This window comes from Artemia franciscana, chromosome 1 (genome assembly GCF_032884065.1).
Source record: "Artemia franciscana chromosome 1, ASM3288406v1, whole genome shotgun sequence".
NCBI lineage: Eukaryota > Metazoa > Arthropoda > Branchiopoda > Anostraca > Artemiidae > Artemia > Artemia franciscana.
Genome location: NC_088863.1, coordinates 43,650,723 through 43,675,539, shown reverse-complemented (window position 1 = coordinate 43,675,539; position 24,817 = coordinate 43,650,723). Strand labels below are relative to the sequence as shown.

Here is a 24,817-nt window from a genome sequence, read left to right as displayed (position 1 = left end):
GCGAATCCGGGATAGAGCTAAAGCAAGAGATATACAGGAAAATGAAAAAGTTTGTGACACCTTGGCTTTGAAGTAAGACTTATTTTGTGACAAAAATTAGTGGCGGTACTAAACAAAATAGAAAATAATAAGGCCCAGATGCTAATAGCGTGGTAAATGGACGCTAGAAAATTGGAAATAAGTTACTGAAGATTATAAAATATGATTTTATTTTAGTGGCATTTTATTTTATTTTTAATAAGATTTATGATTTTATTTTTTATTAGTGGCATTTTATTCAACTAATAAACGAGATTTAGTGAAGGACTTTTCCATGTCTGGTATACCTGACGAACACATAAAAGTAATTAGTGGTACGTACGAGAATAACAATGCTTCAGGTAAGGTAGGAAATGAAGTCAGTTGCTGGTTTCGTATTAAATCGTGAGTTAAGTAGGATTGTGTCCTATCCCCATTTACAAGGATCATTTTGATGGGTTTTGTCTTAAAGAGCACAGAAGAGGCAATGGGAGAACAGAGAGTAAAATGGGAAAGAAAAACTTTCCTGGACTTAGATAATGCTGATGAATTAAGCATTTTAGATGCGAGTGCGAGCAAAATGAACAAACTTTTGAGGTTTTGCGACTTCAGGGTGCTACAATGGGTATGAAAATCATTGTTAAGAAGACTAATTCACTAAGTTTAAGAATAAGTGAAGTTGAAAAGTTGACGTTTGGCAATGAAAAGATCGATCAAGTGTTATTAGTAAATACAGTGGGAGCAGTGAAGATGTTAAAAGTAAAATAACCAAGGCTCAAAATGTTTTTTGCAGTTGAAAATATTTTGGAAGAATAGAAAGATAAGTCTGCGAACCAAGATTAAAATATTGGAATTGACAGTGAGGCTAGTTATCAAATACGATTCTGAAGCATTGGAATCTCCTAAGAACAGAGGACGATTTACTAGATGTTTTCCGAAGAAATTGACCAAGGGTTGTTTTGGTTACCTGAATGACGGACCGTATTCCTAACAATAGGTTGTACGAAAACTGTTGGTGGATCCCACTTTCTAGGGCTCTGATGAGTGAAATTTTGAGATGGCTAGAACACGTTCTGCCAATGAAGAAAGACAGATTGCAAAAGATTGTCCTTTTCGGTCAACTTTCTAGGATTAAGAGGAAAGCAGGACGTCCTCGCGTAGGGTGGGATAATGTCGTAAGGAAAGATTTAAGAGAAATTGGAACCTCCATGGAAGATGTAAGGAGGGAGGCTTTGAATAGATTGGGATGGAAGGAAAGCGTGTGTAGCTTTGATGGTCTCAGGCAGCTTGGTGCTGCGGTGAATCGTTAGTAGTAGTATAATAGATATTTTGCTCTCATATCTAATTCCCTATTTTCTGTGCCCGGTTATTTTCTCTAGATTATTTCAATGAAGATTTTGACATGTGGGGAATTCTCTATAACAGGCCGAACCAATTCATTTGGAAATTGTGGAGTTAGCAATGCAGTTCGACCAAGTAGGCAGTAACCTCGAAATAAATCACCTTTGTTAGCTACTCTTTCCTCAGGACAGGGAAGGACTTCACAGTGGATACATACAGTGCTGAAGGATCCCAGTAACATGTAGTTTACACTTGTGAAGTTGACGATGTCTTTGAAGGTTGCGCTGTGTGTGTGGCGCTTTGCGTCGCAATATGTTGGCGTCGAATTGCGATGGTGTTTTTCTTCTAACATAATATTTCAATCTTCTTCGGTTTCACTCGTTCTGATTCTCACTGTCACTTGTCTTTAAAAAGCACAATTCTTTGTTCTTCACTGTCATTTTGAATCATTTTGATACTCGCTTTTGCTTATCTTTATTCTTTACTTTCATTTTTAACACGTCCTGAATCCTACTGTTGCTTGCAATTCCCGAAGCCACTCATCTTCTAACTGCATATTTCTTTGTCCTCACTGTCGTATATCTTCTAGGCATATTTTTGGTTATTTGATTTCATTTTTGATTCGTTCTGATTTTCATTGGAGCATGTCTTTTTACCACATATGTTTTTTATTCTTCAATTCCGTCTTTGAGTCGCTGTTATTCTCTCTGCCATTTATCTTTTAACTATATATTTTCTTGTTCTTCAATTTTGTTTTGACTCGCTGTAGTTTTCGGTTTCGCAAATGTTCTAACTACTTGTTTCTTGGCTCTATTTTCGCTTATTATTGCCTCTGACATTTTTTCAGTGCCCTTTGCCTTAGGTTCTCGGATTGGTCATGTCACTTTTGATGGACTATGTTATTTATTTTCACCCTTACATTTACATTTCTTGGGGCGTTCTCTTGATCTTGTCTCATTTGGTGCTTTACTTTGTTTATTTTGAGCTTATGTTTTTGTCCTCTTTCGTCCTTTTGTCCTTTTTTGTCCTCATTTTGAGCTTACGCTAATTATTTTTTGTCTTCTAGATATTACGAAACTGCCAAAAAATGCCTTTGTATGTTAACATCGCCGAGTATGAATGCATGAATTTACATATTTCTAACCTTTTGTTCTGTAAATTCTTCTAAAACTGAGTGAAAATCTCATTTCATTGGGTCTTCACTTTCAATCGACATAATTGCCAAATTAATTGATGTATCCTGATTCATTGTAGATATCAGATAGTTTGTTATTGGTTTTAGTTTGGAAAAGGATGTCTCTCCAGAAGCAACGCTTGCTGGAATGATTAAGAATATTTCCCAATTTCGAAAAAAATTGTTTACTTTGATGGCAGTGCGGGCCCCTTTCAAATGTGGGGGCCCAATCGTTAGAATCGCGCTTTTTCTTGCCCTGGTTGAAAGACCAGTAACTTTTTCGCTGAAGAAGTTCGGGACATGAACCCCCTCCGGCCCTCAGAGCAATGCTCTAAGTTATGCAATGGGCCCGATGTTTTTATAGTATTTGCTATTGGGAAAGAGGGCATGATTAACGTTAGGTGCTTAAAAAGCTGAAGTAAATTCAAGAGAAGCTTTCAGAGAATATTGAGGGGAGTGCTGAACTAAATCAAAACATGTTATTTACATGCTGGTTATCAAAAGGGGGAAACTCGGGAATTACTTTGGATATTAAGTTGCAACTTTAAAGTAATGATAAGAGGGATGATCAATTAACCAAGGGTATGTTGAGGTGGTGTTGAACTAACCAAAAGACAGTATATTCAAATTACGACTATTATGACTGGTACGAATTCTACTTTTACTGACGTTAAGTATATTAAGGCGGGACTTTCAGGGAACATTGATGGAGGGGGGAGTGTTAAAGTAAATAAAAGAACACTTTGTGCCTTCAAGTTGCCAAAAGGAATAGATTAGAATATTAGGGTGAAACTTTCAGGGTGTGTTAAAATGGACGTTCATCCAACCAAAAGATACTCAGTGCATATTGCTACTACTACTACTACTAACGCTGGTATTGTCATTTGATTTTTTTCCTTATACACATGTACCTTTGAACTAGCTTAGAAAACGTTCTTTTTGAGAAACACTATGTGGAAGCATGCCGTTGTATGGGCAGACTCCTTGTCTCTTATATCTCTTGCGTTGTCAAATGGGAAGCCGGAGATCCCTAATCTGTGGAGACTTCCAGTGCAATCCCTTGCAACACGGTAAACTAAAAGACATTCTTATTGTATCTCTACCTGACGGATTATCTGCTTGTCAGAAAGATCAGATTTTCACAAACATACATAACAGTGGTTCTACAAGTAACATAGATCCATGTGGTGACTAACAGACTCTGATATCCCGGAAGAGGAGTGGGTAAAACACTACTCCACAGTATTTGGTTCGAAGGATCCAAGATTAGAGAAAGATTGTGACAAAAGTTTAGAACAGAAACTAGAAACCCTCTTGAAAGCGAGAAATACCTAGGTAGTGTATAAAATAGACCGTAAGCTAAAACGTTGCAAGTCGCCAGATCTTGATGCAATTTGTCCGGCTCACCCTTTTTTTTCCAGATGTGTGTCGATTGCGGTTTGGTTCTTCTGCTCCCAGAAATATCCAGTAGATATAAACTGGATCACTGGTAGTTCGAATTCAGCCGAAACCTCAGTCGCGTTTGTGCACAGATTCCTTTGAAAAAAAAATATTGAAAGAGCAAATACATTGGGATATAAAAGTATCATTTGACTAAGTGGTGCAGTCGCAGGTTTTCCTGAATTTACTTGAATGTGGAGCTAGTGCACTTACAGTTGTACCTCCGTTTTACTGGTGCTCAGCTAGTTTTGTGAAAGTTAGGTACTCCAGAAAGCAAGTCAAATGAGTAACTCAATTAAGCTCGTTTGAGGTCTCCGACAAGGATCTGTTTTAAGTCATATCCTTTTTAACACCCTTTCTTCTAGAATAACAAAAAATATAATGGGAGGATTTAGTTGTGACCTTAATTTTGACCTTTTGACCTTAGTCTTCTTTCGATTGCAGATGATTTGCTAACGCTAAGCTCCGACCCAATCTCTACAAGAGAATGTTGACTGATTGATAACTGGAAACTAAAATACTGTTTTGCAAGTTAACCCGAAAAAGACCGAGAACCTGCAACAGTGAAAATACTTGGGTGACGGTTGAGCGAACAAAAATTTTACTGGGAAAGTCTATGAAATATCTATGAATAACGTACAGGCAAAGTATTAGAAGTTCCTGTTTACTAGTAATTGAGAAAGTTACCAAGAGCATTCGATTAAGTTACAGCAGGGTTGTGTCCCCAAAGTATAGCCTGAACCGAAAGACGCATATACTTAAACTAAAATCAGTTTACTGTAAATACCTCAAGTTTTACATCGACATCCTCTTTGGGACCGAAATACTTGCGTTTTGAAGACTCAAAATATGGTGGAAACAACAGACATTGTGCAATTGTCTGAATGTTTTATCAAGAAAAAGGTTTTATAAACATTTTGCGAGTTTCTATCATAGTTTCTAAACTTCAGGGAATGTTGAAGATGATAGTGAACAAAATTGTAAAATGCTATGAGGATACCGGTCATTAAAAGGCCGTAGCAGTTATATATCAGAAACAGCTTAGAGCATTAACTTGTAACTTTGAGTGCATGTTAAGAAGGATATTGAGCCATCAAAAAAGTACTATATGTATGCTACGACTCCTACTTCTACTGTTAATGCAAATACTACCATTAAGGCTAAAGGTATTACGGACACAGTTTCAGAAAATGTCGGGTGCTACGTTAAATTAAATTAAAACACGCTGTATGTATGAAGGTGTCAAATGGTATTTTCAGCAGTATATCACGAACGACTGCCACTACTACTACTACGAATGCTATTGCTATAAAGACGACTAAAACTAGTACTATTGAAGGTAAAGGTAATACAGTGAAACTTCAGGGAATGTTGAAGATGATAGTGAACTAAATTGTAAAACTCTATGTGGATACCGGTCATTAAATGTCATAACAGCTATTAAGAAGGATATTGAGCCATCAAAGAATAACTATATGTATACTACCCCTGCTACTTCTACTGTTCATGCTAATACTACCATAACAGCTAAAAGCTGCTATAACTGCCGTAAACTGCTTTAAAGTGCTATGTATATGCTGGTTCCAATAAGACAGTATCTCAAGAACGACTGAGGGAATTTTTATGAATCGAGTGTTAAGTTGGAACTTTCAGAACAAGCTGAAGGGTATGCTGAGCTCATTAAAATTCATTATATGTATACTAATACTAATTGTAGGATAGTGGTAATAATACTGCTGTTAATACTAATATGGCTAAGGCTGATGGTATCAATGTGAAACTCTCAGGGACAGCTGAGAGGGTTGTTGGGCTAAATCATAACACAATGTGTATGCAAGTCTGATAAATTTTTAACAGTAGTCGTCGTTTTATCTACATAATCAATACTTTCAATACATTTTCCATCGATAATATATTAAGCATTTATGAAGAAGCTAAGTTCATTATTTGTTAAAGTAGCTTCATCATTATTTGGTATATTTATCAACAGGAAGTATCAGAAGTATCTCAGGAACTGCTTAAAGTATTATATTAAATTATCCGGACATGAGGAGAGGATGTTGTACTACACCTAAAAGACACCTAAAATACAATGTGAATATCATTACTGAATACCGTTAACTACTAATGCTACAACTGATATAACTAGCACTGCTCCTACTGTTACTTCTGCGATAGGGTATAAAGCATAAATTTTCAAGGAGATTTGATGTCACTTTAAAACTAAACCAAAAGGTGCTATGTATATACTGGCTCCAATAAGATGTCAGAGCATTGTCTCAAGAACGACCGAGGGTATTAAGTCAAAACTTTCATGGCTACTGGTATTACTACTTCTACTCTATTGAACTAAACAAAAAAGTGTAAGTGCATCCAGGTTGTCGAAAGAGAATAAATAAAATGTTTTGGGAAAGGTTTTAAGTTTCATTTAGAATATATATATATAGAAAAAACGAGAAGATTTAAAATATACCTTTCTTTTTCAATGAAATAGACTATGTTAATAAAAAAGGAACAGAAACTAATTTAAATAAATTCTTATACATAATAAGTTTACAAAGAAAAGTAATTACTACAATAAACCAAAGTGAGCAGAAATAAAGTCAAATAATTTTCTAAGCGTAAAACTATCACAAATCATCATCAACAAATACATGAAACACTAAACCGAAACTACAATAAATAACAGAGATAAACTCAAAACCAGCAGAAACTAAGATGACTCCCATGCTTTCTGAAGAAAGAACATAGTTTGCATTTTACTGAAAACAAAATACACTTTAAATGTTTTCTCTTTTTTAACTATAATAAATCCAAAATTATTAAGACTTTATGGAATAAATATTTGTATAAGTATGTTAAACTGTCAATCCGAATTCATTTATTGTTTTTTTTAGTAATCTTGGTGATGAGAGTGTTTGTTTTATATTATGAGAATTAGAAACTTTTAACTCGAAATAAGGATTGTTTTCAGTAAAGTACAAATTATGTTCTGGCCTTCTTAAAAAAACCTAAAATACCTTCTAAAAATCTTAGTTTCTGCTCGCTTAGAAATTGACTGGGTTATTTATTGTTATTTCTGTTCGGTTTTGTTTTGGCAGTTCCAATAAAGTAATATGTTCAACATTTGAATCTGTTATCAACATAAGAAAATGCCTCCCTAGTGACGTATTTTCAGAATAAATTTTGAGACTTATTTCGAGTGGCCAAAGCGGAAAAGCATGTACCACTGCAATTACCGACTTGTTCCACCACCATCCTGCCTGAGGTGTACACAGCTATGTATGATTTTTTTTTTTTCATCCCATTTTTAGTTCAACCCTCCTGCTCGTATTTTTACCATGATTGCTGAAGTCAGCTCAGCCCATAATAAATGATAATGTATATATTTTTTCTAAAAATCAAGTACAAATAGATAAGTTGTAACGCCAGATGCTTGAAAAAAGATCAAAATCATGTAGATTCATCATCACCGGACACATTATTCAATGATGACAATATCCAATTAATTAGTTCAAGGAAAAATGATACGGAAGAATCAGATATTTCACTATCTCTGGTATCTCTAGGAGTCTGATTCATCTCTTCTGCGTTGAAAGTTTTCTTCTCATTTGTACTTTCTTGTCGACCAATGCTGCGTTTGAAAATATGCTTATGAGGGTCCACCAGTTCCACAAAATTGCTTTCATCAAATTCATCATGGTCATGTACTGATTCAAGTCCCATTGGGGTTAGCGACGGTTGAAATGGATTCTTTTTTTCACTTATTACTTTCGGGTTAGTTGAAACTGTTGTTTCTTCAGCTGACATTGTGCGTTGAGCTGAGTCAAGAGTGGGATTTTTTCTGTTGTTGTTGCGGATGTCCTCAGATGAAAATATTAATTCTGATCTTTCGTGGTTGTTCATGGTCCATTCACTTCTTCCACTCATAATATCAGATATTCCTATTGTTCTTGGAAAAAATGGTTCCATGAAACAGCTAGGGTTTAATGGTGCTAATCTTGGAGAGCGGCATCTTCCTGTACGCTTGTTAAGTAGGAGAAACGGAGGGCAAATAACTATAGATGGCTCTCCTGACTGACAGAGTAAGAATGTTTCGCAGCTGGAACTCCTAGAAAATATACCATTCATCTTGGGACATGGTCCTAAAAAAAACAAAAACGTTGATACAATTTCTTAAAACAAAAAAGTCTTAAACAAATAAAGGGAAGACGTAAAAAAAACTATGCATAAAAAGTTTTATGCTATGTTTTTCCTATCCTTCTGCATTTAATCACTTGTATTTACATAGTAGATTAACAACTTAATATCTTTGAAAATACCCAATAAATTGAAATTGTTTTGAAAATTTTTGACTGGTTTAAGAATGCTAAATAACTTTTGGAGGGTAGACATTCTTTCAAAGAGGAGAAAGTGGCGGAGGGACGCAGCCGTGCCACTTCAATTTTCAGCCAGCAGCCCCTCCCGAAAAAATAGAAATACTTGAAATCTAAAATGAAAAAGAAACAAATTTCATGTGCAAATTAACTTTTGAAATTTACCTTGTCGAAAGCCCAGAGCACTTAAACTTAAGAGTAAATCAGCATAAGAATTAGATAAGAAACGATCAGTAAATCAGCATAAGAACCGATTCTTTTTCTAGTGTTCATAAATAATCTAGGGGATAGTCTTGTGAAAAACCTCACCACTTCGCTGAGAACCGACGTCAAAGATCTTCAATGTGAAAGACTAAGATCCAAGCATTTCCCATAAGGACTTTCAGGCTCATTTGAAAAAAATGGAGGTGTGGGCAGATGACTGAATTTTCAGTTTCAATATATCAAAAGCAAAATAGATGTTAATATGAAGAGTTATCCTGTTTTCTTTTTAGAAGGAGAGACAATAACAAGAGTAGACACACTAAAGCCTCACGGAGTTCATTTCTAAACGGATCTCACGCAGTATGAACACTTCATTAAAAATAAGATCCTCCTGGTCACGGAAGCTAGGAGTTACCCTAAGATGCAGAAGAACTAACCAGGGAGGAACCTGGTGAGTCCATTTTGAAGAACAATTCTGCAAAATAAGATCCTCCTGCTCACGGAAGATAGGAGTTACCCTAAGATGCAGAAGCACTAACCAGGGAGGAAACCGGTGAGTTCATTTTTAAGCTATTAATGCCATGAATCAGACCAGTCATGAAGTGTGTATGTCCTTTCTTTGCTGGTTCTCCAATTAGCCACATCGCTCCTCTTCAACGTGTCCAAAGCAGTTCGCAGTTGACTCAGCATTTTCTAGCAACTCTAATGTCAAACCCATGCAGTCAATCCAGGATCGTTTCGACGTGGCGTTAATGTCAGAGTTCTAAAAATATATACATTGCCCCACATCTGAGAGGGGTTGAAATTCGTTACAGACAGAATAAAGCCTTTGCTATAAACTCGCCAAAGTACAGCTTGGTTGGAAACCCTTGTGCAGCGTAGACCCCGCCAGCAATACTTAAAGATGAGTTTCACCTGACGATCCGTTGCCTCGTGGAGTCGCCTCCCAGCTGAGACAATCCTCTGAAATTGCTCTAATGAGGTGTTCGAGAGAAGGTATACTGAATACAAGTGAGGTAATTAAAGTAAAAAGTAAAGTAATTACCAGGACTAGCGACACATCACCACATGTTATGGATCCGGGAATCCCGTAATAAAAAAGGGACAAATTTAAATCCTAAAATAAAAAAAAGTGGAATCCTTGACATGGGCAGGGTTTTTCTATCAAAATTTGGAAAAAAGAGTGCAAAATGTTAAATAATGTAAATTTGTTTGAAATAAAAAGTCTTTACTTATAGAAATATGATATTTGAATTCCAAAATATTTTAAGAAAGTGGAATTCATGACCAGTGAAAAGGTTTTTGCTTTCAAAAAAGGAATTTTAAATTTCTAAGAAGTGAAACATGTGATGGGGTAGAAAGCCTTTGCTTGAAGAAATTTGATATGTCAATTCTTAAACTTTTATGAAAGGGGGAATTTTTTAGCATGAAACAAGTTTTTTCTTTTGAAATTCATAAAAAGAAGTGAAAATTGACTAAAAAATGAAAAATATGATTAGATGAAATTCTTTTCACGAAGAAATGTAACAATTAAATCGTATAGTGGTATGAAAAGTAGAATTCCTACCATAGAACGTGTTTTTTTCCTATCTATAAAATAGAAGTGAAAATTGTTTAGAAAATGAAAAATTTGATGAGATAGAAAGGCCTTGATTTGAGAAATGACACATTGAAATCTTAAAATTAAAAAAAGAAAGTGGAATTCTTGACATGAAAGTGCGTTTGCCATTAAAATTAAAAAAAAGGAATGTAAGTTCTTAAAAATTAAAATTTTGATGAGGTAGAAAGGCCTTAATTGGAAAAATGTGGTATTGAAATCTTGATATTTTTAAGAAAAACTGGAATCCTTGACATAAAAAAGGATTTTGCTTCCAAAATCCGAAAAAGATGGGCAAACTCTTAAGAAATTGAAAAAGTTTGGAGAAGTAGAAAGAATTTAATTGAAGACATTTGACATTTAGATCCCAATTTTTAAGAAAACTGGAATTCCCAACATAAAAAAGTGTTTTGCTAAAGAAGTACAATGTCTTAAAAAACAAAAAAATAATGAACTAGAAAGGCTGTAATTGGAGAAATGTGAATTTGACTGGAACTAAACAGGAACTCCTGACACGACAAGAGTTTCACTATCAAAATTTAAAAAGAGTGAAACTTGTAAAATAAAACGAACAATTCTGATAAACAAGAAAGGTTTTGCTTGAAGCAATGTAATTTTTAGAACCTGAAACTCTTAAGAAAGCTGAAATTCTTGACATGAAACGAGTTTTCACTATCAAAATTCAAAAACAAGAGGAAATTACTAACAAAACTGAAAAATTGAGTCGAGGTTAATATTAGGACAAAGACAAGATTGAGGTAGGACAAGATTGAGAGAAAAAAAAGGGTGTTGCTGAGGAATGGTTTTGATGATGCGGTCTTGAAATATCATTGGACATTGAAATATAAGTAGTTTCTGGCTAAAAAGTGCAATTTTTAAGCTTAGCTCAGTATCTGGGACAATTTATCATAAATTTTTTTGAATAGTCAAAAGATATCAAATGTCCAAAAAATCAAATCTTAGTAGTGAAGGACAAAATTAGCATCGAACAAAAAAAAATGTGAAATAAAAAAGAAGTAATTAGATTGTAGCAGGGATGTGTGCAGTCCTCTTGCACTTGTTGCTAGGATTCCCTTTCATTAGCATTAAAAGGAAAATTCTATTCCAAAAAAGATAAAGTTAGACCCAAAAGAAAATATATATAAATAAAAGTGATATGATTGTAATAGGGATCTTTCACCCATTTTGCAACCTGGATTGTACACAGATTTTTGACGCATCGTTGTCTTGAATTGCTTTCCTTAGTATTAAATAAAAATTGGACTTCAAAAAAAGATAATATGAGACTCAAAACAAAATCTAAAATGGAAAAGTGGTAATTAGATTTTAGCAGAAGCGTGTACAGACCCTTCGCGTTCGTAGGTATTTTTTTAGCATGCATTAGCATTTGAATAAAATTAGACTTGAAAGAAAGATAAAAATTAACCTCGGAAGAAATTTTAAAGTATCATAATAAGTGAATTAATAAAGATGAAGAGATGGAGAAGAGGAGCAGCTTGGAGGGGAAAGAAGTGATAAAATATTTTTATTCAAATTACTGAAGAATAAAATAGAGTTGTTTTTATAGTCGTCCGCCATTGTTTATATAGTCGTGTGTAAATTTAATTCATCCATATCATATATCATCCATATCATAGTCAATTTAAAAACAGTATTGTAAGTATAAATAAGTATAACCACAGTGGTTCAATGTTTGTGTGTGGAAGGGGACATTTACTCCCTAGATGTTTCTCCCTTCTCTCCCTCCCTCTAAATTTTAAAAGATAACTATTTGGCATTTATATTAAACAATCTATTTTTTTATATTTTTCATCCAGAAAATTGAAAAAAAAACAATAAATTGCCCACTATGAATTTTGTTAAAATACATTTTGTCCATCTCTCAGTATTGTAAGCCAATACCACTGCATCTTTAGCTCCTTTGTCCCATAATGATAGCGAGACAAAATTTGAACTATAAATCTCCCCGTTTCTTCCTTGACTCAGACAAGCGTATGGTTCTAAATCGGAAGTCCAAATTAAATAGATTTATCAACTTACGAATTTCTTAAATATTTTTTTAACCAGATCGCCAAATTTAAAATCCCGGAATGTTTCGCATAGAGATCATTCAGAAAACAGGAAATAGCAACAGCTACACCAACAAACCTACACTTACAAAAGAGTAAAACTCATAACAATAGTTAAATTTTATCTAATGTTTCACAGTGGAGGTTTCTTGAATAGTAGTTTTGGAATGCCTTAACATTATTATTTATGAATTAACGACGCTTTTTGACTACTAAGGTCCCTGAATGCCTTAACATTTCCGATGGTTATTATTTTTAATTGTGTTGCGAGAGCAACACTTTGGTTTTGTCGTGCTCTTTTTTTTTTGTTCCTAGCACCCCGATTTCAGCTTATTCCTAGAAAGTGGTAAGGGTCTAAACTCTGCGGTTCTTACGGAAAGTGTGCACCTTAGGCCGGATTGATGAACATGACTTTGTATTTTGGAAAGCTTCGTAGAGCTCTTGCCTGGGGCCAAAAAGGGTGGGTTTGCTTGTCTTTGAGCCAGAGCCTATAGTGTGAGAAGTGATTAGGAGTTTTATGGCCTATGTGAGAGAGAACTATCTGAAGTTATGCAGTGAAGCTTTTGTTTTATCAAATCGTATTTCTGCTTTCGAGTGGAAAGCTCCGATCTAGCAGGCAAGCAGGCAGGCACCACTTTCAAATTGAAGATGGACTAAAATCTATAAGTGTTAAATATATGCGGCAGTTACCCGGGCCCACAGCCAACATATCTTCTTTGAGTGATAAATAGAAAAAAATCACAAAAATAAAAAAGGGGGTACCGAAAGTGCAGCCATGTATAGATTTCACCCATTCCTGTTCGTGATTTCAGCTGAGTTTATCATTCGGTTTTTCACACTTGGGATTGCGATAGAGAAATAGCATCAGATGTACCTCTTAAACTTTAAAAGTTCTCTCATTGCTAAAGAAAATAAAAGTTTATCCTTTGCTCCTTTCCAAGCGGTGATGTTAGAAACTTGGCCTACGGCAAAAAAGTCAACTTTTGAACTAAGACAGATAGATTTATTTTTCGACGGCAGTCGATAGCTCTTGATGAGCTGATCAAAGTATATGTCATCCATTTTTTGGTAGAAAAATTCCTTCATGAGATATACCAGTTTGAAAGGGGGTTGACAACTTCCAATTTTAGGCAACAGTTGGCTTTTAGCTCATAATTATCTTCCGCAATGAGGGGTTCACAACTTTTGCTAGTTGCTGTACCTATTATTTGTTTCCGATGTATATGATGGTAAGATCAATTTGGTTCCAGCGGTAAGACATGTAGGGGGATTGTAAGTAATAATTGGCTGTTAGGCTACAATCATCTTTAGCACTGAGGGATTTGCAATTTTTGCGAGTTGGTATACCTAGTATTTAATTGGAAATCCTTACAGATTAACAACTTCAGCGTTTAATCGAAGCGAGGAAACAAAACAAAAAGTGTTACCCTCGTAACACTTTACTCGGCGAAGCCGAACAAAGGTTGCCGCAATACCTCACGTTGCCCATGCAACGTAGATCTAGTATTTATTTTCGATCGTTAACAGTGCCTACCATTTCTAATTCAAAATTTTTAATTAAGTGACAGAAGTAGTTATTGCAACCCGAGGTGTTACTAGCCAGAATTTTTTTTTGGGTGAGAGGCAATGGATCTTGCAGAATGGCTCGTAATTTTTACTGACTAATATTGAGTGACATTGCTATTTAAATTACTTGATTTTCTTGCCTATTAAGACTGAGCATCTTTCTTTGATTTTAAGTCGTAGATTTCCACCAGCCCATTTACATCGTCCGGTAAATTAGTGAGGCTTCGCACCAATTTTTGCCGACTCATTTTATTTGTCCACTGGCTGAAAATATTGGAGGGTATCCCCCTCTCCCCCATACGTAATGCTCCTGGTCACAACCTCTTCCTAGTTTCCTGAGAGTCCTCTCCACAAAAGGAACTTATTACTGCTAATTTGAGTCACCAGGCCGCCACTGGCCGTCCTCTCCAGTGTTCACCATGATGCAGGCTTTTTTGCTTAATTGAATAAAACCAATAATAGCTACCAAAATCATGCCTAGGTGGTCAATCCCCATGGATATACGAAGCATCGGCTTTGACGCAGGAAAAGATCCCTTGAGGAACAGACAGTTCCTCAAGGGATCTTTTCCTGCGTCAAAGCCGATGATCATTGGCAAGCCAAATCAGACATTTGGGAGAAAGGAGTTCGTCACCATCTTGCTTGTGACGGCTTTAAGGATCAAGTACCGTCTGAGGATCAAGCGCAAGTACTGTCTATTGCTGATGGCTGAAGAGTGACTCCTCCTCTGTTTTAGGGACAAGGACTGCCTACTATAGCCGGTCTGAAGCTATCAGATGTTGTACTTGTGATAGGGGGAGATGAATGGTGGACACCATAACCCTTCCAAGGAAGGCTTTTATGGAAAGAGAAAAAAAGAGACAAGCAAGACATGTCTCAAAGTACTATACCCAAGCGTCACCAATAGTCCAGCAGCTACTTTTGGACATATAATTATTTTAGGGGAGTTGGAGGCAAGGTACCTTAGTAGCCTGAGCCTTGGCTCATTTTTTTAATCCTCCCATAATAACACCTACATTAACGATAATACTTTCGAAGCGGCAGATATAGAAATTATTTTGATTGACAAAATGTACCTGTAGCTTCGAACAAAGAAGAGAATTTGAAAATGCAGAGCCTGCACAATTATGGGATAGGAAAATTTGACCATATGGGTGAATATAGCATTTCCCTAACATTGTTGTTTCTAATTTCTAGAGCTTACAATAGAGTTTTTCTTTTAATAATTTCGAAAATTTAATTCAGTCACCTGATGGCTTCGACCTTTGTATTTTTCTTCTAGTTTTGCAATCTCCCACGTGTGGAATCACACAGGATTGCTCTGATACGGAGAATATTAGACCATCTTCACACCAGCGAAGCATCAAAATACCATTTTTATTGTTGTTTTCAGTGGGCAAACATTCTAGAAACGCGTCGCAGAAAGTTTTATGAGGCAGTAGTTGCGGTTTTGTGATGTTGCAAAAATCATTGGTGTCAGCAGCAAGTCCTGAAAAAGAAAATTCCTTTGAAACACCCCGCACTTTGTTTAGTTATATCCAAATTAAGATAATTATGTATATTCTATATTCTATTAAACACTTTTCACACTTAGTTTTTCTTCCATATAAAATATGTCTGTTAAAGGTAGGATATGACATGGACTTTTACTCCAAAGCAGATTTGAGAATAATTTTGTATCATCTGAAATCTAGTTCCAAAGTGTAGTCAAATACAGCCCTATGGCCAAATCTCAAAAATCAGAGGAAGCAACGCCGAACAGTAGTATATTCGTTCTTAAGAAATTACATGGTCTATACCAGATGAATATTTAATTTAGACATTTATCTTAAATCTTCATTTAGCTAATTTGATTCACTTGATATATCACAAAATTTAGCACAGTTATGTATGATTATGCATTAGCTATTATGAAGGAGGTGGGTCATTGCGGAGGCAAGGGAGGGTTGCCATATGCCCCAGAAAGTGCATTTCCATTCCTAAGTTTTCTATCTCTCCATGAGCCTTCATATAAATATAGAAAAGGGTCTTGGGGGAGGGTTGAAAGTAAGAATAAATCTCTAACCTCCTTTAAGCTGAACTAAGCCTGAAAAGGGTTTTCTGGGGTGAAAGTTCCCTTCTTATTTTTTTTGTAATATGCTAGATTTGATTTATTATCTTACCGATAAAAAGATAGAAAGAGTGGGGGTGATTTTGAGCTTACTCTTACACAGAAGAGGGTCTTGGGGGAGGGTTGAAAGTAAAAATAAATCTCTAACCTCCTTTAAGTTAAACTAAGCCTGATGAGGGTTTCCTGGGGTGGAAGTTCCCTTCTTATTTTTTTTAATATGCTAGATTTCATTTATATTCTTACCGATAAAAAAATAGAGAGAGTGGGGATGATTTTGAGCTTACTCAGAAAATTTACAGGGAGGGGACGGTAGGTGACACTAGAAGTTTTGCTTTTATTGACGTTTAAATGAAAATATCAGGCATTATGTTTACTTATTTTTGTATATTCCAATTGGTGGTAACAAAATGAAGGTAAGGAGTGATAAGTGACCAAAACTCTAAAAAAGAGAGTTTTACTAATGCTATATACACTTAAGAATTCTATTTTTATGGTGATTCCGGGTTTTTAAACAGTTCGTGGCAACGAACTGTTCAAACAGTTCGTGGTAACAAACTGTAGTAAGGAGCGACCCGGCTCAATAGTAACCGAAACACTAAAAAATGGAATTTTGATACCAATAGTTACATCAAAAGAATTGTGTTTTAATGCTGATTTTAAATATATATGTTTCATCAATATTAGTCTTACCCATCAAAATTTACGAGCCTGAGAATATTTGCCTCATTTCAGAAAATAGGGGGAAACAAACTGTAGTAAGGAGCGACCCGGCTCAATAGTAACCGAAACACTAAAAAATGGAATTTTGATACCAATAGTTACATCAAAAGAATTGTGTTTTAATGCTGATTTTAAATATATATGTTTCATCAATATTAGTCTTACCCATCAAAATTTACGAGCCTGAGAATATTTGCCTCATTTCAGAAAATAGGGGGAAACACCCCCATAAAATCATACGATCTTAACAAAAACCACGCCATCAGATTCAGTGTATCAGAGAACCATTTTGTAGAAATTTCAAGCCCCTATCTACAAAAATGTAGAATATTGCATTTTTTGCCAGAAGACAAATCACGGAAGCGTGTTTATTTGTTTTTTTGTTTTGTTTTTTTTTCCAGGGGTCATCATATCGACTCAGTGGTCCTAGAATGTCGCGAAAGGGCTCATTCTAACGGAAATTAAACGTTTTAGTGCACTTTTTAAGTGACCAAAAAATTGGAGGGCACCTAGGCCCCCTCCCACGCTCATTTTTTCCCAAAAGTCAACGGATCAAAATTCTGAGACAGCCATTTTATTCACCATACTCACCTAATAACTATGTCTTTTGGGACGACTTACTACCCCAAAGTTCCCGTGGAAGGGGCTGCAAGCTACAAACTTTGACCAGCGTTTACATATAGTAATGGTTACTGGGAAGTGTACAGACGTTTTCAGGGGGATTTTTATGGTTTGGGGGGAGAGTTGAGGGTGGGGGCTACGTGGGAGGATCTTTCCATGGAGGAACTTCTCATGGGAAAAGAGACTTTCAATGGAGGGGGCGCAGGATTTTCTAGCATGATTTAAAAAAACAATGAAACAATAAATATGAAAAGTTTTTTCTGCTGAAAGTGAGAAGCAGCATTGAAACTTAAAACGAACAGAAATTATTAGGCATATGAGGGGGTTACCTCCTCGTAACACCTCGGTCTTTACGCTAAAGTATTTTTAGTAATTTCAACTATTTATTCTATGGCCTTTCTGATTCAGGGGTCATTCTTAAGGAATTGGGACAAAATTTAAGCTTTAATTTAAAGAGCGAGGTATCGACAAGGGGTGAGACCCGTCATATACGCAATAAAAACATATGAATATAGAAGTTCGCTACGTAATTTAATTCATAATTTCGTATATTTTTTACTCATGAAAATGTTCGTAAAAATTCTAAGTTATAGTTGCCTTTTTAAGTAATCAAAAAATCGGAGGGCAACTAGGCCTCCTCCCTCGCTCTTTTTTCTCAAAATCTTCCGATTAAAACTATGAAAAAGCCATTTAGCCCCAAAAAATTAATATGCAAATTTCGTTTTAATTATTTATGTGCAAAGAGCCGAGATCAAAACATGCATTAATTCAAAAACGTCCAGAAATTAAACAAAAAAAACAAGTTTTTTTAAATGAAAGTAAGGAGCGACATTAAAACTTAAAACGAACAGAAATTATTCCGTATATGAAAGGGGCTTTTCCTCCTCAAAGTCCCGCTCTTTACGCTAAAGTTTTTTTTACTGTTTTAAAAATGGAGTTAAGAGAAAGAGTCAAACTTTAGCGTAAAGAGTGGGGCGTTGAGGAGTAGCAACCGTAGCACCGTAGTAGCAACAGTAATAATAGTAGAAGCAGCAGGAGCATGTTGCCTTTTGGTCAGTTGAGCATCCCCTTCATGATATCCTCGAAGTTTCATTTTGACACGCAAGCCGTTCCGAAAAATATTCCTGATACGCCCATTTGAAAATCTAGGACAGTTTAAGTCTAGGGTAGTTTTACTTCCCCATTTGGTTCTGTGTTTCCCTATTGCCTTTGCTGTACACCTTAAGCCTTATCTTAGCTTCATTATTTACATTATTAAGCTTTATTATTTACATTAATATCTAGCTCTTACATTAATATCTAATATCTTATCTAGCTTTATTATTTACATTATTAATGGGTATAAAACGCAATCCTGCTTAACTCCTGATTTAATACGAAACCAGCTACTAAACAAATTTCCCATCTTTTATCATCTTTCTTATAGATGGGTTTAACTAGGGTTTTCCTATAATCGCTAGATAATTCCCTTTTTCCAAAAATAATTTCTTAATCTTCAGTGACTTACCTCTAACTTCATAGGCACCACTTTTAAAATACTCTAAAAACTCTTACCGCACTATCAGCACTTGGAGCCTTATTATTTTTTAGTCGTTTGAGTACTGTCACTAATTCTCCCTCTTAAAATATATCTTCATTCAAATCCAAAGTACCACAAACTTTTTCATTCTTTTCTATATCTTTTCCTGTGACTTAGTCCAGTCTCAAAATATTTTGCTCAATTTCTCTTTAACTCATTCCCTATCACTAATTGCGGTCCCGTCCCTAACTTTAACTCGGACAAATCTAGATTGACTACTCCCTTTCAGCTTTATTAACAAGACGAGTAAAATATTTTACTATTATACCGCCATGCAGTATCTTGCAGATCCCCAACATTTAATTCATATTTTATACTTTCTCCGCTGTCTTTACATTCTTTTTATTTTCATTTGATCTATCACTCAAATTATTCTTATACAAGCCCCATCTCCTCTCTATTAACCACTAAGCAGGCCTTCCTTAGCTGCGTTTCTAACATTCTTCCCTAAGACACTATCAGCAACTTCACAAAGTATTTTCCTGAAATTATTCCATCCATCTTCTATATTGCCAAAATTTAAAATAGTTTAGTATTCAACTGTTTCTTGGAAGTTCCTCTAAATTTATGATCCTGGAGTCTGTCAATGTCATAGATTCCCGGAAGGTTGTTACCCTTCGTAAACTTCAGCTTTAGATTAACTCTGAAACCTTCTAGGTGGTGATCTTTACTTTCAGCATCAATAACAGCAATATTATATAGTCTAGTATCTTGTGTCAATCCTCTCAGTCTTGGGTTTACAATAACATAACCAATAAGGTTATATATATTTACATTGAAAAATGTAGAACGAAGCGTGCGAATGAGCCCTGAAGGGGTGAAAGCTCCCTTCCTATTGGGGAGAATATAATTTATTTTGGATAATTATATGTAATTTCGAAAAGCAAGTGCGCTAAATAAGCTGTTTTTCTCAAAACATAGTTGGGCAAAAGTGAGATTTTGGCTTATGGAGTCAGTTTGAGGGTACCCCTCCCCACAATTCGGGTAACCCTGAATAAACTATGAAAAACATTAGAGTGACATTGAAAACTTGAAACAGACAAAAACTCTGCCGTATATCAAAGGGCCGCTCTCTCTACACCCCCGACTGTTTACACCAAATATTTGTAGTGCTTTGAAAATACTTATTATACTGATCTAAAGGCCCATGTGTTTAAGCTGTCGTTCTTAAAGAATTGGGACACAAAGTTTAACTTTAGCGTAAAGAGAAGGAGGCTGAAGAGGAGGCGGCCACATAATAGTAAACTAAGTAAAAATTAAGAACGAAAAACAAGTAGACTTGATCATAGATCGAGTTTGACATGAACGTGGGCAATTGTTTTGATCCATCCCCTAAAGCAAAGTTAATTTTTTAAAATTACCCTTATATTTCAGCTTTCATTCTCCTTGCATCAAATGTGACCTTCACTAGAAGGATATTTCCAAATAAATGCTCGGATAAAGTACCATCAAGTAATTAATCGGGATCTATCTTGTTGGTAGATAAGCCATGAGGATAAATGATCCTAATTAGCGGATCAGCAATTTATCTGGCTCTTGGACGCTGCTAGAGATTTTTGCAAGTTTATCTTTGGAGATTTCGATGATCTGGCATCAAATCACCGATGCTCTAGATTAGGTTATTTCTGACTCTACACTGATAACTTACCTCAGGACTTTTTCTTCTCTCAATTTGATCCTGGAGGGACACAGTTAAAGAACTACCTCTATATCATCTATTGAACTATTAATTGCTGAGTTGTCAAAAATAATTCAAGGGAACTTCTGAATGTTTTTCTTTTTTTGTTTTCCTACATAAAAGCTATAATTCTATTGCCCTTCCTCTATTCTAAATGACCCTTGTATAAACGAGAAGGTCATTACAAATATAGGCTATTTTAATACCTTTTTAATTCACCATTATTCAGGAAGGATCTAATTGAATATACCTGATTAAACTACTTGATACTAATAGTCTTTGAACTATGTTCATCTTTTTCACAGGAAATATATGTCAGGCCTTCATTTGTAGGAATTAAAAGATGACAACGGATACGATGTGGACTGTAAAGAGTCGGCTACTTATATTCTTCAGCGATTTGATTATTTTCTTCTATGGAGTGAAACTCCAATGAGAAATCCAAGGGGATATTTTTTTGTTTCATCTACCTATTTTATTTTGTGCAGAAATTTTTTGTGTAGCCTATTTCCCATTACAGGGATTTTGGGCATTTTTTTTATTATGGTGAATTATTTAAGACGTCTAGCAATATGAAAAATAAATGTAAAACAAATAATTTGCACAGGGTGGTTCTGACTCTATCGGGAGCATAGCTACAGTACTTTTATTGGGGAGTGGGGCAAGAGTAGGTGCTATTCAAGAAAAGTAACTGTTGAACAAACACACTACTTGGTGAATTTATAAACATTACACAAAACATTATAAACAATAAAAACTCATTAAACAATTATAAATTTAAGTGCTGGTGCTCGGATTTTACAAAATTGGCAGCAATAAGTTGTATAGATGGCAGCAGTATAGCACAAACAAGCTTTCTTTTGGGCGAAGGTGAATGTCGTATACATTCGGCTGTTTTTTTTTGCCATATTCACTACTAATGCTGCAGTAAATATCTTCCTCCACTTTCCCAACCCCCTATGCCCGGCACAGGATGCTCAATTTCATAATTGAACCAAGTTCTATTCTAATAGCATAGGTAGTGCGCTATTCATTTGCTCGTAATTTTGAATGGATTTTGTTTCTGCAAGATTTAATTTGCTGTACTAAACTTTTAATAAATGGGATTTACTGAAATATCATTTATGTTTATTTATTAAATTGATTTTTTTTGTGGGTTCGCCGGATTATATTAATAAAGAGCATTGATATCAACAGCTGGAAAATCTGAACAATTCTTGACATCATTGCGGCAGAAACCTTAAATTGAATGAAAGTTGCCAGGGATGCTAATCGGAAGGGAAACCTCACTCCTAGAGTTCGAAAAATACCTTCCCCATTGTATCTTTGTTTGAAAAAAATGAACTCTTTAAAAATTATACGAAAGTTTTTCTTGCGTAAATAGGGTATGGGGGTATACATTTCTGGAGGGGGGCTATACTGAATATCGTTTTTATGTCTATAATTTGCTTCACAAGCATAGCTCGGTCTCCTAGTGCTGCATGATAAAACTGATAAATAGACAAAGAGAATGGGTTGGTATCGCTTGTACATGCATACAAAATTTCTAAACTGTGGGAAAAATATAGATATTTGGTTGAAATACACTTTAATCTATTTTCAGCAGACATTTCGTACAGCGTGGTGATGCACAGATAAATGTCCCACAAGTAGCACTGGCGTTGTATGAAACGCGACTAGTTCCAGTCATAATTCTTAGCACATTTATGTCAATTTGTTTGGATTCAGTTAAAAGAAACACTTAGAAAAGCAAAAATAGCATGAAGTCAGTATGATATAGAGGCAGTTCTACATTTATGGATTAGTATTGGAATCCAGAACGCAAGGAGTAGGACGTTATCATCGCTTATTATTCATATAAACGACAAAAAAAGAATCAGACTTTCAATTAAATACTGGAAATAAAAACTAAAACAATTAAATGATTCCTGGAGCGGATCCCCCTCTGCCAAATTCCATGACCAAACTACAACCAATTTGACCTATCTAGTTATACAGTAGTACGAATATCTTCATAAATTACACTAGGTCGTTTTTTTCGATGATTTCTTTTTTATTCAGGAAATATTACATTCATTGAAATTACATTCAGTATATATGTCCACCTTCTTATTCTTTAATGATTCCATTTCTGTTTCCATTATTTACAGATGTAGAGGGTGTATTAATTTCCACTTTTGAAAGTTTTAAAACAAGACAATCTAATCTTGAACTGATAGATTTTAGGAAGCCAAAGCATCTTAAGTATCAGAGAAAAAACTGACCTGAGGAAATCTGGCGAAACAGGGTCAAAGTTTTACTTGATGATAAGGTTTCAAAGGCAGTATATTTGGAAAAATATAAATGTAGAAGATATTGACGCGTAATGGACTCCTATTTTTCTCGTGTTACTTATGTTAAAAACGAGCAAGGATTAATTAAAACAAATTATCTGCTTAAAGTAAAGAGCAAATTTGACACTTAAAACCAGCTTTTAAATAGTTTAGAAAATATTTAATAAATTATACGTTTTCTTACAAACTATAGAGGGGGTATGCCCCCCAGCCCTCCTCAGTCAACCAGACCACTGGACTCTACGATACCTCTCCCTGAGGATGCCACTTTCTGGCATGACATTGTTTCATTACCGAACCATTCACTCATCGAAGTAATGAGAACGTAAATTTTATAATACGGCACAATATTCTGGCGTTTATGAAAAAAAATTATTTTGAACACCACAAATTTTTGTGCTTGTATTCAATAGCTCTAAATAACAACTGGGCTTCAATGAGAGAGACAACAAAAAGAGGGAGGCTGACAGGCTATTGGGCATTTACCTCCACCGTTAAATTTTGCAGCATATCTTTTGGGGATAAATTCACTAAAAAATCTGTTGGTAATTATCTTTTATAGTTACCACACTCGAGTTCATGGTCTGACAGAACAGGTTTCTTTTTGTATTTCAGTATGTACTCGGTGATAATCAGCTTAGCGTGAGAGAGTGTATATACACTACAATGTAGGTACATTTTAATTAAATATTTTAGTTAGATTATGTTAGAAACCAATTAATATAATGCCTTCTGGGGGGGGCCTGATTTTCGAAATTCTCTGTTGTAGTTTCCATAATTTTGTTACTAAAGTATTTTGTTTTCATCATACTTGGGTTTTGTTAGGATTGACCTAACTTTACTTCTGGAGTGTGGTGGCTATGAGAGATAAGTACCATCCCTTTTTTCAGTATTTTTATGGAAAAAATTTCGCCCCAACAGATTTTGAAAATGAAATTTGTCCTCCTAAATTCTCATGAATTGACGCCACTGATCATAACAGGGTTTGGCTGATGAATAGAAGAAAATCATAAGAAAAAAATGAATGCAATTTACCCGCTGCTAAGTGAACTATGAGCGAAATAATCAAAAGTAATGAAACCATCTTATTTCCAAACAGTTCTATGTTGGGTCAATGACTGATCAATATTAACTTTGTAAGCTGTCTTTGTCTCTTGCTTAGTGATAAAAATAACTGACCTAATTTTTCAAAATAACAGGAAGTAGTCAAAAATCTTTAGGTAAAGGTTTTCCTTTTAAGAATATATTAAACGTTTCTGTATTAAATCTAAAGAACAATATCGTATAATTTCGGATTCTGTAAAATTCTATGTTTGCGGAAGTGTCTACACTTCCGTGTTTAAAACTATCAACTAAAAATGGCTTAAGATTTCACGAAAGGGTATTTTGTCTGACCAAAAAGCATGAATTATGAAAACTAGTTTGAGAATGAAATAACCTTGACTTCAGGCCTTAAAGAAAAGCTGTTTACCTCATAACAGATCATTGAAATTGTTTTAGAACTATTTATGTGACAGAAATCAGGGGCAGGTCAAGAACAAAATTTGGGGGAGGACAGTTTGACAAGGGCACCAATAATTGACCATATTGAAATTGACCAAATTTTAAATTTACTAAAAAAGAGTGAAAAACAGAAAAATGCAAGGAATGAGGGTACCAGAAAAATATTGGAGGGAGAGGCCTGGATCCGCCAGTGCTGGAATTATTGCTAAAACTTTTATACCTCGAAAACTCATTCAGGTAAATAGCCTCTGTCATATACCAAGCTTTTGCTCTGTGCGAGGACAGTTAATGCCACCGTCGTTGAAAATCTTTAAGAATTCTAAAGAAAATAAAAGCGGAACATTAAAACTCGAAAAGGGAGGAAGATTCTTTGTATTTGATTAATAAAATACCTCTGATACAAAAAAGATAATTGGCCCATTTGGCGATCCTGACTTCATCATTAAAGGAGGGAAGCAATCAAGAAAGTCTTCAGGGGACCACCAGAC

The 24,817-nt window shown here is 35.2% G+C and overlaps 1 protein-coding gene across 1 annotated transcript; it reads right to left on the bottom strand.

Moving 5' to 3' along the window:
* Nucleotides 1-7,346: 7,346 nt before the first annotated feature.
* Nucleotides 7,347-23,951, bottom strand: LOC136040319 (uncharacterized). The gene is made up of 3 exons (XM_065724586.1): nt 23,862-23,951; nt 15,035-15,274; nt 7,347-8,118 (listed from the first exon to the last, which is right to left on the bottom strand). Exons 1-3 carry the CDS (start codon nt 23,908-23,910, stop codon nt 7,427-7,429), a joined length of 981 nt encoding a protein of 326 aa, XP_065580658.1. The 5' UTR covers nt 23,911-23,951; the 3' UTR covers nt 7,347-7,426.
* Between the last annotated feature and the right edge of the window lie 866 nt (nt 23,952-24,817).